This window comes from Gekko japonicus, unplaced genomic scaffold (assembly GCF_001447785.1).
Source record: "Gekko japonicus isolate JY-2015 unplaced genomic scaffold, Gekko_japonicus_V1.1 scaffold664, whole genome shotgun sequence".
Taxonomy (NCBI): domain Eukaryota; kingdom Metazoa; phylum Chordata; class Lepidosauria; order Squamata; family Gekkonidae; genus Gekko; species Gekko japonicus.
In genome coordinates this window covers 66,991-89,416 of record NW_015166441.1, presented here as the reverse complement: position 1 = coordinate 89,416, position 22,426 = coordinate 66,991, and the positions used below count along the sequence as shown (strand labels likewise).

The 22,426-nt window shown below is 41.1% G+C and overlaps 1 protein-coding gene across 1 annotated transcript in view; it reads right to left on the bottom strand.

Annotated features, from left to right (window-relative positions):
* Nucleotides 1-2,416: 2,416 nt before the first annotated feature.
* Nucleotides 2,417-22,426, bottom strand: part of RNF11 (ring finger protein 11) — a 76,204-nt gene continuing 56,194 nt past the window's right edge. Inside the window, exons 3-4 of the mRNA XM_015411969.1 lie at nucleotides 10,351-10,520; nucleotides 2,417-3,146 (exon numbers count right to left, since the gene is read on the bottom strand). Of these exons, the coding sequence (XP_015267455.1) occupies nucleotides 2,975-3,146; nucleotides 10,351-10,520 (342 nt within the window). The 3' untranslated portion in view covers nucleotides 2,417-2,974. The remainder of the gene's footprint in view (nucleotides 3,147-10,350; nucleotides 10,521-22,426) is intronic.

The following is a 22,426-nucleotide window of genomic DNA, read 5'->3' as shown; positions in this document are numbered from 1 at the left end:
CTTGATTAAATCAAACATGGACTGAGCAGTCAACCCAAAACAGAAGACAAAACAAATATTTTTTGCCTAATTGGTCCAGGAGAGACCTGGACTGCAGTGCAGTTGAGTCATTCGCTGGCCAGAACTTTGAGAAATGTTTGCTGTTCACTGAAGTTTTTATTAAGCCTGAAGCTTGATTGTAGGAGCAGGAGGCTGTCTGATCTCTTGCACTCCAGCAGCTACTTCTTCAGACAGAGGGTATGTGTGACCTATGTAGTAAAATTATAGGTGAGTTTTCTCTCATGAATAACAGCCTTACCTGAAGCTATGTAGCATGATTTCTTTCTGTCATACAGTCACAGGCATGAAAGGTGTATTTCACACGCTGAGCTCCCTTTCTTTACTTTCCAGGGAACTGGATGGTAGTCTATTCAGAGGTTCCACACGTGCTACAACGCATACACTGTTACTGTGGACGCTGGGGGTCCTTCAGGAATTGGTTCATAACTGAATTGGTTCATTTGTAATTCCATCATACATTGTTTCTTTCTACTCCTTTGTTGGGGGGAGGTGTTCTCAGACACTTCGGTTTACCCTTTTTTGGTTGGGTATTTTTTCCCTTTTTTGGTGCAGCATCTCCTAGTGACAGCCTCCACTAACTTTCGCACTTCATATATATTTTAACAGATAGCTTAAAAGTGGCAAAATTAAATTGTACAAAACACCGATCAGGTTAGTTTATCACAGCTCCACCCCCCTCTTCTGTAAACCTTAGAACAAACAACAGTGGACATGAACGGTGTTTAAAAAAATGTTCATTTTCCAATTTAACAATCCAAGGTAAAAGAAGAGAAGTCTGGCTATAATACTTGACAAGATAGACATCAACATTTATGGAAAACAACACATTGAATGATACGAAAAATACAATGATTTACTACTGAAAATATTGCACAACTTTGTATTATTCTCTCAGATTTACTTCCTGTAATTAAGAACAGATAAATTCAGGGGGAAAGAAGCCGGAAAAGTAACCTAAATTAGCCTGACATTATATGTCTCCTATAATCAGCGCTCCTATAATCTGTACTCCATTTATTCTGCAATGATGTGTGACTTCAGCAGAACTGATATGGAGTACGTAGTTTGTGCAGTATCTTGTGATCTTTTGCAGGTATGTGGGTTGATGCACACATAGAGCACCTCTCCATTGATTTAATTTATGGGGCAACACTAAGTACTGCAGTCTGCCCTAGCCATCAAAATGAAAGGGGAAGTCCACATATGTATTACCGAAATACTGGAATGAAACATTTGAAAATCACCTGAAGCGCTTTGTGTAGCATCTTCTGTAGGGACAATAAATAATCCATTATGTAGATTTTCCCCCTTCTACCACCCATTCTTGTAGGAATTATTTATGACATGTAATTGTTCTATAGTGTATGGATACAGCCTTGAATAGAGTTCTTTTGCTTTAAGTATATGACCCTAACAACCTGTATTTGAACAATTAAGATGCTCTTTGATTCTTGCTGATAACTGGAGACTGCATCTCATGCTAAATGGAAAGACTTTTCAGTGTATTGGCTTTAAGTTAAATGTACAAAAGTCACATTAAAGAACATTTAAGAGGACAAAAATCCACCTGCTACATGGATTAAAATAATACAACACTGTTTGAAGACTGTCTCTACAAAGTATATACCTTTTCACTTAAGAAATGTAGATACCTGTAACAGTCCTTACCAACTGTCAATCTCTCACTTGATCACATCTCTGTGATTCTGGGCCAAATACAAACTTTGCACAAAAGAGACAGATTACTTCATATCTGCCAGGCAGACTACTACGCCAGTCAGCAGAATATAAAAGATACATTTAATACAGATACTAAGACAGAGTATAATATTAGGAACCTAAGCACTACAAGAATGAGAGATGCAGTATCCTTTTTATATGGTCCAAGACATCCCTTCTTGAAGGAAGGAAAGAAGTTGAAACAGATGTGGTTCTTGGTGACTGTGGTAAACTTGATCTTGTCTTCCTTTTTTCTATGCTCCATTTTAACTTGGCAGACAAAATATCAGTATTTGAATTTTGCAGTCAGAAAGGAAGCAATGAAAGAAAAACTAGAAAGGTAAACACTGGTTTGTTTGATTTTCTTTAACATCCTCACATTAAAATGTCACATAGAAAAGAGAGTGCATCTCAGATTTGCTTACAAGCTAGGAGATCTTTTTGAAGTCCACATAATCCTAACTGCAAACAAAATATAGCACTTTTATAATATATTATAAATAAACTGGTTTTCAAGCATAGAGCCAGCCCCAAAATAAGAATACACTATTTTAAAAAGACCTAAGGCAAAATGGATTCCATTTCCAATGGATAAAAAAAGAACTGTGCAAACAAGCTTAAAACTATTTTTGTGCCAGTGTTATAAAATGTAGCCTGTTATTTAAAATAGAGCATTGACCCAAATACCAGGAACTTGTGAAGCTATCTGAACAAAAAACTGTTATTTCCTTTAAGTGGAGGAATACTCTGGCCTCTCTTTCTCTATGATCTTTCTGTCACATGTGCTCCTACACACGCTCCCTTTCTCATTCACACCAGTGTTCTTGTCATTCCTTTCAGTGATGCCTGAGCAGGAAAATTTCTCAGAGGAATGAGTTCATACAACTGAATCTTTTAACATCTGCTGTTACTCTTCACACAGTTCCTGTGGATGGGTTTGCTAACTAGCCTTTCTTAAGAAACAACTATTTTAAGCACTGGATCAAGACTTTACATAAAAATAATTTCCTACTTTTTCTGTATTTTCTAAAACTTGTTTTTTCCCCTTCCCCTTTCAATACCTGCAGCTTTCTTTTAAAGTGTTAGGAACTGAGCTTTTTTTGTGCATGATCTTGTGTTCTTTGGGTAGAATGACAAAGGATCAAACCCATTAAAGTAGATGGTATTCTTGACAGATCAGGAGAGAGACTCTGGCTCAGTTAGTCTCGTAGGATGACAACAGTGCTGCATCCACTGGCTCCATGCAGGAAGGACATGTGAATGATCTCATCAGCCAGTCATCTATACAGTCCAGGTGATAAATATGCATGCATGGCAGGAATCTGATAGGGTCCCCGTAAACAAAGTCCATCATACAGATCACACATCTGGAAAAGGAAAAGAAAACAGAGAGAAACTGAATTGGGTTACCATTTTATGTAGTATGGCTGGCATGACTGAAAGAGGACAGATCTGCTAGTTGCTGAACTCAATTGTTTATACCATATGGCTTGGCAAAAGCTTGTAATTGATAAAATTTTCAGACTGATGGGAAACTTTTTCATGGAGACTAGAATGCAAATGTATCACATAATTTATTAATACCATCTGCACAGTAATTTATTGATGACAGAAGCTGCCTAATTCTGTGTTTAAGCTGGAGACTGCCATTTGCTGTCACTGCAAGGAAGGTTGAGCATCCCTTGGTTTTAATATTTGAATTTTTTTATTGATTATTGTGTTGGTTTTTGCAGCTCCACCTCTTTTTGAAAAAATATTTTTATATTTTAAGACATAAATTTATAAGCTGCTCTGAGCTCTTTAGGGAAACAGGGCATTCATCAAATAACACAATAATTCCATGTTTGAACATTTTAAAAAGTCAACTTCCCACTTCTGACTTTGCAAATCTAATCTAAAAACTAGAAACATGCCTCCTGGCTAGCAACTAAGTTTGTAGCTCATGATCATGACCTTTCCTTTGCAATGACCCAGCCATTTTTTAATATGAGTCTCTAGGGAGCAGCTTGTACTGTCACATACCAATATCCCAATACAGAATTTGGTGTTATTTTTATGAACTTGACCAAATTCCATCTATAAGCACCATACCGTTGGCCTCTCTTACTTGTTGATGCATTTGCCTGAAGGTGATGCAATGGAAATTATATCCAATTATATGCAGGACTGTGCTATACAGGTGTGAAGGAAGCTTGTGGAGGGAAAAGGCTTACTACCGCTTGATTTTTATCAGTAGCAAGAGGGAGGTCTTTTTGGAAACAAATCTACTACATTCATTACCTCCCTTGTGACATAGCCTTCCCTATAGATGTGCTGTTGTAGGTCAGCAGGCAATGGTAGCAGAACATTTACTGGAATGGTTTGGAGAGGTGTGTTGTGTTACATATAATATACTCCAGAATATTATCTACCCAGTAATGAAAACAGTCTGGCAATTCTTTTCCAATTATGTTTTCTTTCCTCCCTCTATTTTAAAGCCTTTCCAGGGCTGACAGCAGTTACGGTCCACATGGGGGCAATTAGGTTCTTTAGAAATGCTGAGCAGGCAAAGCTGAAGAAACCACAGTTACTTTCATTCCTTCTTCCTGCATGAAGCAAACCTGAGAATTATTTCTACACGTTAATCCTACAACAGAAAAAAATTCCTTTATTCAGATTATGTCTACAAAGCAGTGCAATAGCCTATTCTACATACTTTCTTTTTGTAAAGAATGACAGGTGGAGAATGGAAGAATAGTGGCACTGAGAATAATGGATTTTAAAATTATAATAATCAGGGCTTTTTTTTTTTTAGAAAAAGACCAGCAGGAACCCATTAGCATAATAGGCCACACCCAACAGCAGACGCTCATTAGCATATTAGGCCACACCCCCATGCCTTCCCTTGGCTTCCCCGGGCACCCCGCGGCTTCGGGGAGCCCAGGCTAGCCAGCCCTTGGACAGGCCAGGGAAGTCACGGGGAGGCATTTAAATGCCTCCCCGATCTTTCCAGGCCCCCCCGCCTCGGGGTCGCTATCCAGGCCTTCCCTCTGTAGCCACGCACACAGAGGTTTTGGCTGTACTGGGCGTGCCCAGCTCTGAAGCCAGCCGGAATTCCATTCCTGTGCGTTCCTGCCCAAAAATAGCCCTGATAATAATGCTGATTTTATTGTACATTAATTGTTGGAAGCCACCCTGAGCCATGTTTGCGGGGAAAGGAGCGGGATATAAGTCGAGTAAATAAATAAAAAATAGTTATCACTTATTAAAAGATGTGGCATTCAAAGAAAACCTTTGGAGAGGATAATGTTTGTGCAAAACAAGGCTTCCAATCTCTGCTTAAGTTAAATAAAACAGGTGTAACTTGGGAATAATGCTGTCAGGGCTGGATCGCAGCACTGAGAAGCTCTTGCGCCACCTGCTGGGAAGGGCATCAAGCTTTCCTAGTCCTCAACTACTGCTCAGCAATGGGTGGCAGCCAAGCACTACCAGCCACAACATGTTCACTGCCGTGTGAAGTTTACGCATTCTTATGGATCAGTTTTCCCCAGAGAAAATGAAACATAAGGATCCTGTTGTAGGAATATGAAAATGTTGTGGACTGCACCTAAAAAGCATTTTACTAAATGCATGGGCCATAATGAAAAAGAAATAGGCTGTAGGCTGCAAAAACTGATCTACAATGAAAAATGTTTACATTGCAATCCTAACCTTATCTCTGAATGGCTTAGGCTATGTGAGGTTTTATTCTGCCTCTCTCTTCTGATTTGCTGCTGGTCAAAAGGTGAGCTCTGCACTCCTGCCAGCATCCTTCTTGATCAGATTCAAACCCTTGCCTCCAGTTTTCCCACTGAGCTACTGCGGAGGAATACTTTCTGTGAATGTGCAGTTGAGTGTCCCCTTGTTCCTGCCCTAGAGCTTGCATTCCTCTTACTTGGTGAAAAACTGGTGCACATTAGCCCCTTCCAAGACCTGTGCACTTTGGCCCAGGGGAAATAATGGCTCCTGGAAACATTTCAGGTCAGGAAAACAGCACAGAAGGAAGGCTAAAAACCCCTTCTCCCTCCTGTGTGGTAGCTGCCATCTGATTTGGGGAAATGAGAGTCAGCTTGGGAGAACCACTGTCCAGTCATTAAAAACACAACATCCAGTTTGGTTCTAAGACATGGATTATAGTTACAGTCAGGGGTCGGTTCGAGTGGGAGCGCACAGGAGCGGCACTCCGGGAGTGAGGAGTCCGGGGGCGGGCACATGACCAAGCCCCGCCCCCTGCTCCCAGCAGCCATCGCAGGGCTCCCAGCAGGGCTGGCAACCAAGAGGCCGTCTTCATCGTCGGGGTGCTGCTGCAGACTGCTGTCTCTGGCGGCCGGGGTCCCGCCTGCCTGCTGCTGGAGGAAAGTGGCAGGGAGCTGCCACCACGCTGGAGAGAGGGACCCCATTTGTGGCCGGGGAGGTGCTTCCTTTGTGAGTCACTTGCGGCGTGCAGCCACTTCCTCAGAAAAGGTGCGGTGGCGGCCAAAGGTGTCCTTCCTCTTGCCTTCATGCCTCTTCCCCCCCCCGTTTCTCGCCTTCCTCCGCTTTGCACTCCTCTGTCCACTCCCCTTTCCCCGCTCCTAAGCCACCCCCCCACGCATCGAAGAAAGGCGGGAGGAGGAGCCACTCTCTTGGCCGACTTCTCTCTCGACGTCCTCCACCCTTGTGCCTCGTCCCAACCAAGGCTTATTCAGGTAGAATCTTTCCCTCCTCTGTGAGGGCAGATCTGTGTGTTCCCCAGCCCCCCACATAGATACCAACCCAAAGGAGTCCAGTGGCACCTTTAAGACCAAGGCTTATTCACACAAATGCCCCGCCATGTTTGCAGCTTCCCGCCTCGCTCAGCTCCTTCCTCAGAGGGAGCACACACCCCCACTGTAACGCCAACGCGACCGCCTCACAGCACCAAACAAGTACGGGGTCTGCACCCCCAGCGATGCGCAGTTCTTCCTTCTCTAAGGGCAGGCCTCATTTCCTGCAGGAGTGTGCCTGAGTGATGCTCCTGCAGTAAGAAGGCCAGGGGGTGGGCACATGCAGCAAGCCCCGCCCCCTTCGTCCGGGACGAAGGAGACCAAAAGGATCCGGCTAGAGATGACAAGCCGAGGTAGGCTTCCAGACGCGGCGCTGGATGACCACTTCCACTCCAGCCCTCGAGTCCTTCTGCCTCGCCAGCTCTCCAACGCGCATCCTTTCCCCGCAGAGTCCCCCAAAGAAGCCTGAGAAACAGATCCTGAAGGTGGCGAGGCGAGGCAGCAGTCAGAGTCAAATAAAGTTCTGGGTGTCCCTAGATCCCCTCTGCAAAAGCCGCTTCTTTGGCCAAAGCACTGGAGCTCCGCCCGCTTCTGCCCACCTGCCCTGGACAGTCTGAAGAGTTTTTTGCCCAAGGAAGGCTCTCTGGCAGTCGCGGATGCGCTCCTCTGCCTGCCTGCGGTCCACGAACCAACAGGAGCGCAGAGGAATAATCACACACCCGGCGACCCTTGGGGGGGGTGAAGGGGGTTTGGCAAACTCGACGAAGACGCGAGGATAGTGGGAGTTTGGGGCTCCTTTGTCCCAGCCGCACAAGCATGGGCTGCTCTACATGGGCCAGGTGAGGGGGGGGTCTGAGGAGAGCTTCACCGGTTCAATATCTGCCTGTCATGGCATGCGCTGTAAAAGTTTACCTAATTATGCAATGATCCCCTTATTCCAGGAAGCCTGCCTAGGGGAATGGTGAGCATCTCTCCACACTACAGTTCCCAGCATTCTTTGAGAGAAGCTATACCATAGGTTTAAATCCATTCTGATTTTGTAGCCCAAGCAGTAGTTTAAGTAACAGGAAGTGTGCAAGCTGGTAGAGACCAAGTTTCATTTTTAGGGTGACATGGATAGTTTGTCATAGAATTGGATTGTAGAGTATCTTTGCCTGTGGTACACAATTCATATATCTTGGTTCACTGTGGTCAGGGTCAGCCTGGCTTTATAGGCTTCTGTTGTGGTTCAAGCTGTTCCAAAATTGCCTTCTAGTAATGCACACCTTCCATTGCTGGAATAGGGATTTTTGTGACCCATACGGACAATTCTTGGATAGCAGTGGTCATGAGAAAAATACACACTCCTGAATGCCTGAAACAATATTTATTTGTTTGTTTCATTTATGCCCTGCCTTTCTCCCCAATGGGGACCCAGAGCAGTTTACACCATTCTCCTCTCCTTTCTGTCCTCACAGCAACCCTGTGAGGTAGGTTAGCTGAGAGAATGAATGGCCAGAGGTCATCCAGTGAGCTTCCGCAGCACGAGTTGGAATTCAGACGTGAGTCTTCCAGATACTAGTCTGACATTCAGGCGTGGCGCTCACTTGGCCTCACTGGCCACTGAGCCAAGGGATGCACAAAGCAGCATTTTCCATAGAAAACTACAACTCCCCTCGAAGCTCTGTGATTATTTGTCACCCATCCACGCTTTAAGCCCGTGCATGGGCCAATGGGATTCGTAGTTCCCATTTCTCCTCTTTAGCTTCTGGTTGCTATGGCTACCCATGAGGTTCCGAACATGTGGAAAGACTGAAAAGCCCCTTTTAGGTGTCAGGTGAGGGTGGGAGTGAGGAGGAAAGTTTTTCTCTGAGATAAAAGAAAAGTTTTTCTTTAAGAAAATGTGGTGGGGGGGGGCTGGCACCTGCTGCACATACAGCTGGGGGGTGTTGCCTTTGGGTAAAGATGTGGTTCAGAGCTTCTGAACCTGAGCATGTGTGGAGTGTCTCACCTGAAAACAAGGGTTGTATTTGAAAATAATAGGCAATATACTTTTTAGTATTTATGGCATCACAAAATGGGTTTTGTTTGTTTTAGAGCTCATGAGTAAAAGGTCTTTGAACATATGTGGAATAACCTTCACTGAGCTGGAGGAAAAAAGTATGTTATTTTTTAAAAAACCACACACTGTGGTTAAAGGGTCTCTAAGCATTTGGCAGTATGTGTTCCCTGAGCTGGACAAAGGTATATGTGTTTTAAAAGGCCATAGCCAGGCCTCTGAGCATGTGCAGAGTGTAGTTCCCTGAGCTGGACAAAGTGTCTGTATAAAAAGCCTTTTGGCCAGCTTCCTCTGAGCCATTCCATGGAGCTGCCAGGCAGTGTTCTCTCTAAGCAGAGTTAGTGTGAACTAGCTCACAGTTTTTCAGCCTAAGGCTCACACATTTTTGTCTTCGCTCAGGAAGGATGGCTCCAGAGCAAACTAATTTATGCAGTAGCCAAATTGCTTGCTCACAACTTTAATGCCAGTAGCTTACAAAGTAGAATTTTTGCTTACAAGACTCCACAGCTTAGAGGGAGCTGCCAGCCAGGTAACAACTTGTAGAAATTATTATTATGTAGCGCAGTCACTGGGCATGGCACAGAGTAGCTATCAAAAATGCAGGTCCCTGCCCTGAGCTGCTTACCAACTAGAATTCAACCCAGGGGAAGACTACAGAGGGCTAGGAGAAAGTTGCAGACATTTCAGTTCAGACCTGTGTGTGTTACATGTAGGACCTTTGAACATGTGCAAGGGGCCTTCTCTGAGTGGTACTTTCTTTTCTCTGAGTTTTTTGGCGTGGAGCCTGAGCGGTGGGTGTTGCCTTCTGACACACTTCCGGTGATCTCAGTGTTGGTGTATATGCTTCAGCATAATGATCATAAGAATCTACCTGACAGCTGACAGCTGCACTGAGTTGGATTCAGCCGGTTTGGACTTGGCAGAGGCAAGCCAAGTCACCATGAGTCAGCACTGATCTGATTGGCTGACCAATGTATATATGTGATTGTGTATCTCTGTATGGTGGATGGTGTCTGGTGGAGCAGTTTGATGGAGAGCTGTATATTCTGTAAATAAATTCCTGTATATAGTAACTACTGGACTGTCTCAGTGTGGTTGACTATTGGAAAGCCTCTGGTGAGTGGAAAGACTGCTGGTGAGTGCAAGTGTGACTGAGGTGCTGGTTCAACTTTCCAAACGCGCTGCGCGACAGTCAGGGGGTGTGGCATATGCAAATAAGTTATGCTAATGAGTTATGCTAATGAGCTCCTGCACCTCTTTTTCTCCGAAATGACCCCTGGTTACAGTGGCCTGTATCCTACTCAGCAAAGTTTAAAGCCTTCCTCAAGCTGAAGAAATCTTTGTTCACCTTCAGTGGCTCTTCTGTTGGAAGCCTGGAAGACTTCAAAATTTGCTTAACATAGTTGTAAGATACAAGCCAATGTCAGGCAAAGGAGGGCAACAAGGTTTTTGGTCACACAAAGGAATCTGAAGGAGGAATCTGAAGGAGATTTCCAAGTGCAAGGAACCATCTGGTAAGGAAAAATTACATGAAAAGAAGGGACTGAATCACAGTAGAAAACACAGAAATTAGTTGAATGTTCACATGGTTTTGGAGAAAGGCCCAAGACCCCCCTTCTCAGAAATGGCTTTTTGTTCAGCAAATTGCATAGGGGTTCAAGGTATGTCAATATGATAAAATGCGCTTATTATTTTTCTTTCTCCTCTTTATGGGATAACTACAAATTTTTAAAAACTCTTTGCATTAAAAGTGGCATTTTTGCAACTTACTCTCTGATCTTTTTCTCAGAGCCATCTCTACCAGGATCATAGACTCCTTTCGGCAGGTGTTGTATAAGGCCTATCCGTTGCGCTATCCTAATTTGTTCCTCTTCTGTAAGCTGTGTTGCTAGGCGGGTCTGGCTAGGAGTTGGATGGTAAACTGGAACTGGAACCTGTTCCTAAAATTAAAAGGAATTTTGGAGGGGGAAGGAAGAAAGGAAAAACAAGTAAGTTTGCTTTGCCAATTTAATTTCATTACTGAAATGGATCAGGCAGTGTGTGGAATTTACTATTTACTCTTATTTCTGTTTTTGATGGGGAATTAGTTGTGCCATGCTTCTTCATGCCCAGTTTTATGGCTTAATTATAAAGAAGAGAATAAACAGTGATGCCAACTTTGCTGGAAAGCTGGCACGAATCTGTTTTAGCCTGTTCTCTGCAAAGACCATTTAATTTTGTCTCTGGGAGTTCTTCATGGATTAGTTAAACAGACGTACAATCTCAACATGAGAGTTGGCAAATTAAGCTTGCAGGGTTTGGCTAATTGATGGACTTCTTGCCTGCCAAGACAGAGGAGCTGACAATTTTTTTAAAAAAGTCTTAACAGTTTACAAAGTATCATTTGTGCAAATGGGGACCAAGTTAGAAACTTTTAACATTAAGACAGGATGTATTGTAGACAACATTTATTCAAGGAGTCCTCCTGTTGTTTAAGTACTAACGTAGAGTTTCACTGTCATTTCATATAAATAAAATGGACTGGATAACAGACCAACCAAATATTTGCATTTTTAGAGTTTTTGCAGTACAACTTCTGGCAATCCTTCTGAGTTCTAAAGAGTTTGAAAGTTATATGCATAAACAACTACAAATATAAAACATTTTCACAGAAGAAATACACCCCCTTTATAAAACTCTTGGGGTTGGATCCAAACTTTGTTTTACTTTGGCATAAGGTATTTCCTACCACCAGAAGAGGGTGGGCTATCACTGTCCCCCCATCCCCCCTATCTATGGCAGGGCTCTCACTTTGTCCCCATTCCAAAGGAACATTTTAAGGAGGTCTGCCAGCTGCAGTAGAGTGGGGGAGATGGGAAAGTTCTGTTAGCAGAGTTTCAGTAATGGTACTTTGGGTCCAATCCAAAAGCCATGAGACTAGGAATTAAATTAGAGTTTAGATCTTCTGTTTATTTAGATTCACTAAACAATATTATGAAAATTTAAATTCCACATTCATGTATTCATATTGATGTTGGACAACATTCTTATAACAGCAGTGTGTTAAAAATATCCTCCTTCATGAATGGTGCATGTACCCCTTATGTCACATGCAACGTTTTGGCAAATTTCCTTGTTTCTGGCCAATGGTACATTTACTATCACAGCAATAAAGTTCTACCCATTTTTAGGGTCAAGTAACACATGTGTTGCCACAACTTGGGGAGGCTGAAAGATGTCATAGGCAATTAATATTTTTCTTTTCTTTGGGCAAAATGACTGAATCATTAGGACTGTGTGTGTTGTTTTTTTCATTCCCAAACCACTGTGTGCATACCAAGCAGACAGAAGATCTTCAGTTCATCACTAATATTTCTTACAGAATTTTAATGCATTGCATAAATAGTGCCTACACACACAACTGATATAAGCGTCTACATAGAACAGTCAATTTCTTTGCATAATTCCTGTAAAAGAAATTCTGCTGGAATAGTAGCCATTTTTTCCTCGACTAAAAAGAATCTGAGAAAGCTGATACAGGAATAATCTAGAAGCTTCATCTGTGCATATTTGTTTCCAGTGTACAGATTTTTTGGTTAGCATGCTGTAATATAAATATCCCAAGCAAACAATCTTGTATTGGGAAAATCATTCCATTGGTTTATAGCTCTTTCTTCAAAATTCAATAATGACAAGCATGTTTATGCCAGGTTAAACACATAAATCTGCCCTATAATCCCCAAATGGGTAGGAAACCTCCCTTACAAATGCAAATGCTCATTTTTGTTGCAGTCTTACTCAGGAGTTGGAATTCAGTGTATGCCTGATCTACTTAGTTATTACCTTCGGTCTCATTTAACCTTTTTCTTGTGTTAGACTAGCAGAAAACAACAGAAATATCTGGAAAATTAAATTTCAGTATATATTTTATTTCAATCAAAAGAGATTACATATAAATATACCATTAAATCCTCCACAGACTTTTGGCCCTGTGTATATTAGTTCTTGTTCTGTCGATATGGCACATTGTGCTAGTTCATATTATTGCAAACTGATAACGCTGGTCTCATACCTATAGAGGCCTACCTTCTTGAGTAAGAATTCCACTGCTGATCTTACCTAATGTAAAAAAGACTTAGGTTTACTATATCCATGGTATCTGGTGAAAAAGAGTGAACTTTGTAACATTCTTCTCTCTCACATTCCTTACCCCTCTCTGCTGTTTCATATTATTTGCCTCTCCCATTCTCTCCCAGGTCTCTTCCAACCCTGTAAACTTATCAGGGATGGGATCTTTCTTTTGTTCTATTCTGTAAAGAGATTTACACTAATGATGTTATTTATATAACAACTAAATAGCTACTACCTCTGTTTAACAGATACTGGTCTAATAAGACATGTAACAGGGGCCTGTATTGCCCCCTTCCTAACCATCTGTTGAATAGAAATCTTTTGACAGATGAGTTGCCTTAGGGCTGTGTACATAGAACATTTCTCAGTGCTTCCATGGAAGTATGTAAATATTCTCTGCTGGAATAAAACTAGGCAGTAGAGGAAAACTCATGGAGCATTCATTTCCCCATAATGGACTGTGTGTCTGGAGGTACTGCTGTAGATTGTTTAACCCACTCCAATAATTGCTATAGGTTTGGAGCAGTGTTGCCACTGTAGGACCTCCATGTAGCTTATGTACATGAGAGATAAGGAATGGATTCCCACCAGGCCCTCCTGCTGCTTAAGTCCCTTAGGTCAGAAGAAGGGTTGTCAACTGTGGGCTAGGAAATCCCGGGAGATTTTGGGGATGGAACCTAGGAAGGACAGGGTTTGGGGGCGGGACCTCAGTGGGGTATAATGACAGAGTCCACCCTCCAAAGTAGCCATTTTCTCCATGGTAATTGATCTCTGTCATCTGGAGATAAGTTATAATTCTGGGAAACTTCCAGGCCCCACCTGGAGTTTGGCAACCCTAGTCAGAAGACAAAGAAGAGTGGCTTGGACTTAATGTAGTCCAGCATTGTAATAATGCTCTGAGGCACTTAACACTTTCTATTTTTGCCACTTGGTATCTGGCAAAATTGCCCCCCTTGAAGGTTGATCTATACCCTTCTCTTAGCCCATTGCCTGAGTCTTCAGCATTAGTATTAAAATACCTCTTTAGGAAGTCTCCTATCATCCTTCAGAGGCCCATTCCATAGACTGGGAGTCATAATGGAAAAGTCCTGGGCTCTGGTCAATGCCAGATGGTCCCCCCTAATTGAGCAACAGCCAGCATGTGGCAGCCTGAAGTCCATCATTGGTGTACAGAAACATATGGGAGAAGACAGTCCTTTAGATATGTGGGCCCCAGGCCATGAAGGGCTTTGGAGATCATAACCAGAACCGTGAATTGAACTCAGAAACAAGGTGACACTCAAGGTAGCTGCTTTAAAGAGAGCAAAATATGTTCCCATTGGCTAGTCACTGACAATAATCGGGCTGTCATATTCTGGATCAACTGCACTTTTTGGATTGTATTCTAAGGCAGCCCAACATAAGAGTGAATTACAACAATCCAGCTGTGAGGTTACAAAAGCATGGATAGATGTGGCTAATGGGCTGAATCTAAGAAAGAAGAATGCTGGTGAATCAGATGCAGCAGACAGAAGGTGCTCTTGGCTACTGCAACATCTTCGTTTCAAACAGGAAGGGTGGTTCCATGAGCACCATCAAGCTCTCAACATGCCCTGCAAAAGCCAACTCCACTCCATTAAAGACAAGCAGACCCAGTCCCTCTAAAACATCAGCCTTTACTGTATGAGCATTTGTGGTCAACATCTCCATACATCTGGGCATTTCTCAACACAAAACAAGGTTCTTTTGCAATACACGCCTGTATACGCATCATTACTGTCATATTTTATTATAGTACAAAGGCTGAAGTTTATGCTTAAGTCCATCTGTTTCAGTGTTATTATGGGTGCTTAACTCTGTTTTAGACTGTATCTAAAGGGTTTTTAAAAATTCTAATGACACCCCCCCAAAAAAAACCCCACAATGCTGCAATTCTGAACTCATTTGGAAGTTCCTTTTAAAATAATAAAATGGAACTCTTCTAAATAAATACTAAACGGCTACTCCTTGTGTTAGAGTCAGATTGTCAGATGGAATATTTTCATGAATATTAATTTATTTAATGTAAAATGCAAAAATTACCAAAAAGAAGTCTACCAAAGTCTCTTAAATTATATATCCAATACGCCTATATAGAAAATATGACAAATGTTCATAAGATAACCTCCAGTTGTGTTTAACTTTTTTTCTAAAATAGGAACAAATGGACATATGATAAGGGTCAAGCAATGAAAATGAAGACTTCCTTATCCTCCTCTTATCCATGTCTTTCAGTCTGACCAAGGCCAGAGGTGTTGCTTTCTGGTTGGATGGTTAGTGTGCACACCTTCTTATAGATATCTGAACAACTGAATATTTTTCACTTCCTGACTTCAGTCTCGTAAGAAACCAAGCCTAAGAAACAATGATATTCACTAATAAGAGCCAAGCAATCATGTAGAAAGCAGGGAGTGGAGGTGGTTAAAACCATAAAAAAGGTGTGCAGGTAAGGGGGGGGGGGCTGAACCTCTTCCCCCGGCCTCCATAATCTTATCCAATTGCAATGTGTTGCACAAGATACATTTCTCTAGGCTGGTCTTTCTGGTTCTGGGGGAGAAAGGACTGTGTTCAGACTCTCATACTCACATGCTCCTTTTGCTCTGTAAATCCCACCAAGCTTTCTATGTGATTGTGGCAGGTCACTGTATAGTTTGGCTTGGAAGGCTCTCCATCAAAGGTGTGTGTTTAGAAAAAATATAGCCCAATTATCGTGTAGTTAATTATATCAATAAATGTAATAATAAAGAAAAAGATTTAAATTTTCTGTATTAACACAGAAGAGAAACAAAAGATCAAAAGAACAAAGAACAATGGAGGCCATTTAGAAGCTAGACAGAAGCCCTCATTCAAACAAGGCTGAGGAAATGTGGACTTCTAACTCCAAAACTGCCATAATTCTGAACCCTCAATTCAATATTTTTATGACAGAGCACCACAAATCACATATCAAATTCAAAACCAGGTGACGGAGTGTGGATCAATAGTTCTGTAAAATGGTGCTGGAATAGAAAAGAAGGATTTCTCTACAAACCTGGTGAAAGTCCCAGGTTTGCAGGAAAAATCTGAAATCTTTAAAAAAAAAATTGAGGAATTAAACCTCCCCCACATAACAGAAACAATACCTGCAGCTTTAAGAAAAGAATGCCCACTGAGGTCTCAGTTGTTATTTTAGAGGCTGCTGCTCCTTGGGAGGAAAGCTATGGCAAACCTAGACAGCATAATAAAAAGTAGAGACATTACACTGCCAACAAATGTCCGTATGGTCAAAGCGATGGTATTCCCAGTAGTAATGTATGCCTGTGAGAGTTGGACCATAACAAGACCAAGCACTGAAGAATAGCTGCTTTTGAATTATGGTGCTGGAAGAAAACTCTTGAGAGTCCCTTGGACTGCAAAGAGATCAAATCAGGCAATCCTAAAGAAAATCAACCCTGACTGTTCCCTGGAAGGCCAGATACTGAAGCTGAAGCTCAAATACTTTGGCCACCAAATGAGAAGGGAGCACTCACTGGAGAAGACCCTGATGCTGGGAAAGACTGAAGGTCAAAGAAGACGGGGACAGCAAAGGATGAGATAATTAGACAGTGCTACCGATGCAACAAACATGAAATTGAGCGAACTCCAGAGGATGGCAGAAGACAGAAGGGCCTGGTGTGATGTTGTCCATGGGGTCGCAAAGAGACTCAACTGTACGACTGAACAACAACAAGACAACCACACCAATATTACCTAGCCTGCCATGCTTGTTTTCTTTTAAGCAAAACTATGGAGGGAAACAAGGGTGTACTTGGACCAAACTCTCCTGGAAAGAGACACTCCCCATCCATTTCCAGGAAGAGGCTGCCAGGGGGACGAATGGAAGGAAAGCTGAATATAGAGGGAAAGATAAAGGTAGGTTGGCTGGTGTGTGGGAAGAATGGAAGGAAGCAGGGAAAGGGGAGCGGCTATAAGGGCTGTCAGGGAACGGAGAGAGGAAGTAGTAGAGGAACGGGATACTGGGGGAAATGCTATCTCCCCCCGCAAGTCCTTGCAGGCTTGTATTAACTGTTTGCGAACAACATGCCTAGCTCTCCTGAACTATGTTTGAAATTCTGACAGCTAATGAATGAGGATACGCTGCCTATATATCTTGCAAGACAAAGTTTATTCACAATGGCCACTTACGTCACTATAAACATTGTTCAGCTCTGTGTTTTACAGTATTTTCATTTCCATTCTGCATTGATAGTGATTTTATAATACACTGAAAACAGGTCAGTCATAGCTTGGGAACTCATAATCTCTGGATAAAGATTATTTGAAGATTACTTTACTCGACATAATGAACTGATACAATGTTTTTCATGGGTTTTCAAAAAGAATTACACAATAGTGTTTAATTTGCTTCTTTAAAAAACCCTGAAAGGAGGGGGGGGGGAACACCAGAGAAAGAAATTCTATCAATTGCCAATTCCTAATGAAAAAATCAGTTTTATTTTTAATTATTATTATTACATTTATCCTCAACAATGCTAGACCAGAAATAAATACACCTAGTTTAAACAATGTTTATTTAAAGGTAAGCTGCACTGAAATCGGTGGAACTTATTTCCAAGCATTCTGAGACTTTAAGAAGCTAATTTTCTTTTCGCGGGGAAATTTTTTGAAATGGTGAAGGAAACATGGATATGTGTATGATCGGAGACACATGGATCAGATGTATGATCAGAGACTTTAATTCTGTTTTTGATCAAGACTTAGACAGGAAAACTATTAAGAAAATTAAGTCTTCTAAAGGCTTACTTCCAAGATCTTTTTTAGAATTGGCTGAAGAATACAAACTGATTGATGTTTGGAAAACTAGAAACCCAACTGGAAAAGACTATACTTTTAATTCTGATAGACATAAATCTTGGCCCAGAATTGATATGTGTTGGATTACATCAAATCTCTTTCAGGAAGTTGAAGATATTGATATTATGCAACAAAACTTTGCAGATCACAAGCCACTATTGCTGAGGATTAAAGACAATCCAAAAATTTTAGCTGGAGGTTGAATACACAAATACTTTAAAATGTACAATTTTTAGAGATGGCTAAAAAAGAAATGAAGACTTTCCCCCAACAAAATATGAAAGGAGAAACATCGATGAAGATAGTTTGGGACGCAAGAAAAGCTTTTTTTAGAGGACTGGGAATTAGGTTTCCAGCAGGAAAGAAAAGAGAAAGAATGAGAACATTCCAAGATATATTGGATGCTATTCAGAAGAAAGAGAAAGAATTAAAGCTGGATCCTTCGGATGAGAATTTAAAGATGAAGATTAAAATACTCCAGTATCATTTTAATCTACTCTTATCAGAAGAAATGGCAAAAAATGTTAAATTTGCTAAACGGGATAATTTTGAAAATGCCAATAAACCAGGAAGATGGTTGGCTTATAAATTAAGAAAAGAGAAAGAGAAAAAGTTGATCCATTCATTGTATGATAAAGATAGAAAAGAATAATTTTCTAAGAATGGTTTAAAGGAACATAAGAACATAAGAGAAGCCAATGTTGGATAAGGCCAATGGCCCATCCAGTCCAACACCCTGTCACACAGTGGCCAAAAATACCAGGTGCCATCAGGAGGTCCACCAGTGGGGCCAGGACACTAGAAGCCCCCCCAATGTTGCCCCCCAAGCACCAAGAATACAGTGCATCACTTGCCCCAGACTGAGAGTCCCTATCTGTACCTTGTGGCTAATAGCCACTGATGGACCTCTGCTCCATATGCTTATCTAATTCCCTCTTGAAGCTGTCCATGCTTGTAGCTGCCACCACCTCCTGTGGTACCTCCTGTGGCAGTGAATTCCATGTGTTAATCACTCTTTGGGTGAAGAAGTACTTCCTTTTATCTGTTCTAACCTGGCTGCTCAGCAATTTCATTGAGTGCCCACGAGTTCTTGTATTGTGAGAAAGGGAGAAAAGTACTTCTTTCTCTACCTGCTCTATCCCATGCATAATCTTGTAAACCTCGATCATCTCCCCCCTCGGTCATCGTTTCTCCAAGCTAAAGAGCCCCAAGTGCTTTAACCTTTCTTCATGGGGAAAGTGTTGCAACCCTTTTATCATTCTAGTTGTCCTTTTCTGCACTTTTCCCAATGCTATAATATCCTTTTTGAGGTGTGGTGACCAGAATTGTACACAGTACTCCAAATGAGATCGCACCATTGATTTATACAGGGGCATTATGATGCTGGCTGATCTGTTTTCGATTCCCTTCCTAATAATCCCCAGCACAGTGTTGGCCTTTTTTATTACAGTCGCATACTGTCTCGACATTTTCATTGAGTTATCTACTACGACACCAAGATCTCTCTCTTGGTCAGTCTCTGCCAGTTCGGACCCCATCAATGTGTATTTATAGTTAGGATTTTTGGCTCCAATGTGCATTAATTTGTACTTGGCCACAATGAACCCCATTTGCCATGTTGACGCCCACTTACCCATCTTCGACAGATCCCTTTGGAGTGCCTCACAATCCTCCCTGGTTTTCACCACCCTGAACAACTTTGCAAATTTAGTCACTTCACTGCTTACTCCCAACTCCGAATCATTAATAAACAAGTTAAAAAACAACGGACTGAGTACTGATCCCTGTGGTTCCCCACTGCTTACCACCCTCCACTGAGAAAATTGCCCATTTATACTCACTCTCTGTTTCCTATGAATTAGCCAGTTTTTGATCCACAAAAGAACTTGTCCTTTTATCCCATGACTATTGAGCTTACTTGGGAGCCTCTGATGAGGAACTTTATCAAAAGCTTTCTGGAAGTAAAGGTAAATAACATCTATTGGGTCCCCCTTGTCCACGTGTTTGTTCACTCCCTCAAAAAATACTAACAGGTTAGTGTGACAAGATCTTCCCTTACAGAACCCATGCTGAGTAGTAAGGATAAACAGACAGATGGATTCTATTCAGAATAATGTGTATTTGAAAAATTATTATGTACTTCAAAAGAGAAACTCATTAAGAAAATGTATGGTATGCTGATGCAACTGAAAATGCAGTATGAAATAGTTAAAGAATGTATGGTTAGATGGATACAAAATGTGGGTTATAACATCTATTACAGTGGAGTAAAATATGGAAATTGAATATTAAGTTGACTAAATCTGTTTCGTTCAAAGAAAACTTCTATAAAATGTTCTATTGATGGCATCTAACCCCAGATAGATTGGCTAAAATGTATAAAAACTTGAGTAATATGTGTTGGAAATGTTATAACCATATTGGGTCGTATTACCATATGTGGTGGACATTATTAAAAAGGTTAATAAATTCTGGATTGAAGTGCATACTTTTTTACAGTTAATCTTGAATATCAAAATACAACAATACAATTTTTGTAAAATTGTCTACCAGATGAGTTAGTTAAGAATCACAGATATTTAATTTTATATGTTATAACAGCTGCCAGAATGGCATGGAAGACACTGAAGATTCCAACGCTACATGAGCTGATATTGAAGATTATGGAATGTGCTGAAATGGACAAGTTGACAAATATATTAAAAGGAAAAATGGAAGAATTTATGGGACCCTGGAGGGCATTCTATGACTGGTTAAAACTTAAGTATTAAGAAAATAAGATCAACTGAAGAATACTAAGAATGATAGATGAAGTAGATATGAAATTGTAATAAGATATGCATGCAGAATGCTAAACTGAAATTTTAAAATATTTTGTACTTTTCTTCCTCCTTTCCCTTTTCTGTATATAAACTAATAAAAAAAATTAAAAAGAAAAGAAAAAAAGAAGAAGCAAGTTTTCTTCTAGCATGGATCTTGAGACCTGCCACAAATCATGGCTCGGAATGGGACATATTGACCTTGCATATGGTCACAACCCAGAACATGCTTATACCTATGGCACTTAAGCCCACTGAAAATATAAGCTCAAGAATTCCGCTTTGTGTTGAATGGTGGCCAATTATGCAGTAGCAGACTGTTTATAATGTGGGTGTTATTCTTAAAAATCCGGACCATATTGAAGTAGGTGATGAGGAGGAGATGGTTGAGAGAGACGGATCACCTAATCCTGAAACCCAGGGCAAGCAGTAAAAGATAGTTTACTTGGAAGCTCATGAATCTCTTCTGATACATAGGTGAAGTAAGCAGAAAAAAGATAAAGAGCAAAGTAAGCAACTGGCCTCCTTAAAAAATTAGAAACATTAATAGTAATTACATAAAATAAGCATCCATTTTATGACATACAAAAAACTTTTATCCTGGTCATATAGGGTCACCATCTGATGTCTAGCACCTGGCAGGAGACAGAGGGAGGCAATAACATTATGTGTGATGTCACTTCCAGGGCAACCAGAAGTAATGATGCCAGTGATCTTAAAAAAAAAATTCAAGTATTCAAAGGAGCAGTGGCAATAACAGTGGGGTGCCAAAGGAGGTCTCCCACCACAACGGGATACCTGGCAACCCTGTGGTCATACGAGAACCCTTTTTAAAAAAGGCAATGCACCAGTCACAGTTCTGATCATGGGTATCTGTGGTTTGTCTTCCCTTATTTCAGCAATCATAGTTCATTAGATTATATGCTTTGAATTGTAAAGAAAAGCCCTGTATGATGTAAGGCAACTTCTTTCCAACATTTTCTTAACTTTGATAATGAAAACCTACTTCATTTAGCATCTAAGATAAACGAGACTTGGATACATCAATTAAAGTAAAAAAATTCCCCACTTGTCACAGATGAGTTAGTAGTTTGTTTAGCTATAACTTTTTGCCCACAAAATTCATTACTGATGTAAAGAGGTTCTAAGCATCATTTATCTGGGACTGTTACAAACACATAACATGCCATCCCATTCCCCTAGTCCCATCCCATATAGTCTCATGAATAATGAAAGAAAAAATTCTGTTTTATATCTGAAATTAGAAATGACTTCATGGAAATAGACCATATCATAGTAATGGGGCTGCAGCCCACTAGGCCCCCTGTCACCTCCAACCCTAGTAAAGTGTTACTCATTTTATATCCCTTATGCTTGGACTCTGCATATAAGGCCTCTTCATATTTTGAGAAACATAGAACACATTAGACAATGACTTTAACTGGACTAAATTGCTGTGGATCAGGCTGCAAGACACTCCCAACATTCAAAGCAACCATTCCCAAACAACTTTCTTGCACTTTATAAAAACCAAATAATTCCTCAAATATTTGCCAACTGGTGTTTATCCATCCTACCATTCTTCATTTCACTATTTCTTGTTCAACTATTGTAAAACTGAGCTTTTAATGCTTCCTTTATCAATCTACCGTACCTCTCTGATTACTTGCAAAAAGTAACTGAAGAGACAGCTAGCATGGTGTAATAGTTAGGATGTCAGACTGGGACACCCAGGTTTGAATTGCCACTCTGCCATGGAAGTTCACTGACGTTGAGCCTATCACTCTTTCTACCGAATCTACCTCCTAGGGTGGTAGTTATCAACAGGGGTCATTTCGTAGAAAAAGAGCTACAGGAGCTCATTAGCATATGGTATGCTAATAAACTACTAGGCTATTAGCATAATAGCTCATTAGCATATGCAACCTGGAAGTGATGTCAGAAGGGGAAGCAAAAGGGGAGGGGAAGGCATCTTCAAAAGCCTCCCCTACCCTTGGGCCACAGAAGGAGGAAAGAGGGAAGGAAAGACAGAAAGAGTAGAAAGAAGAAAATAAGGAAGGAAAGAG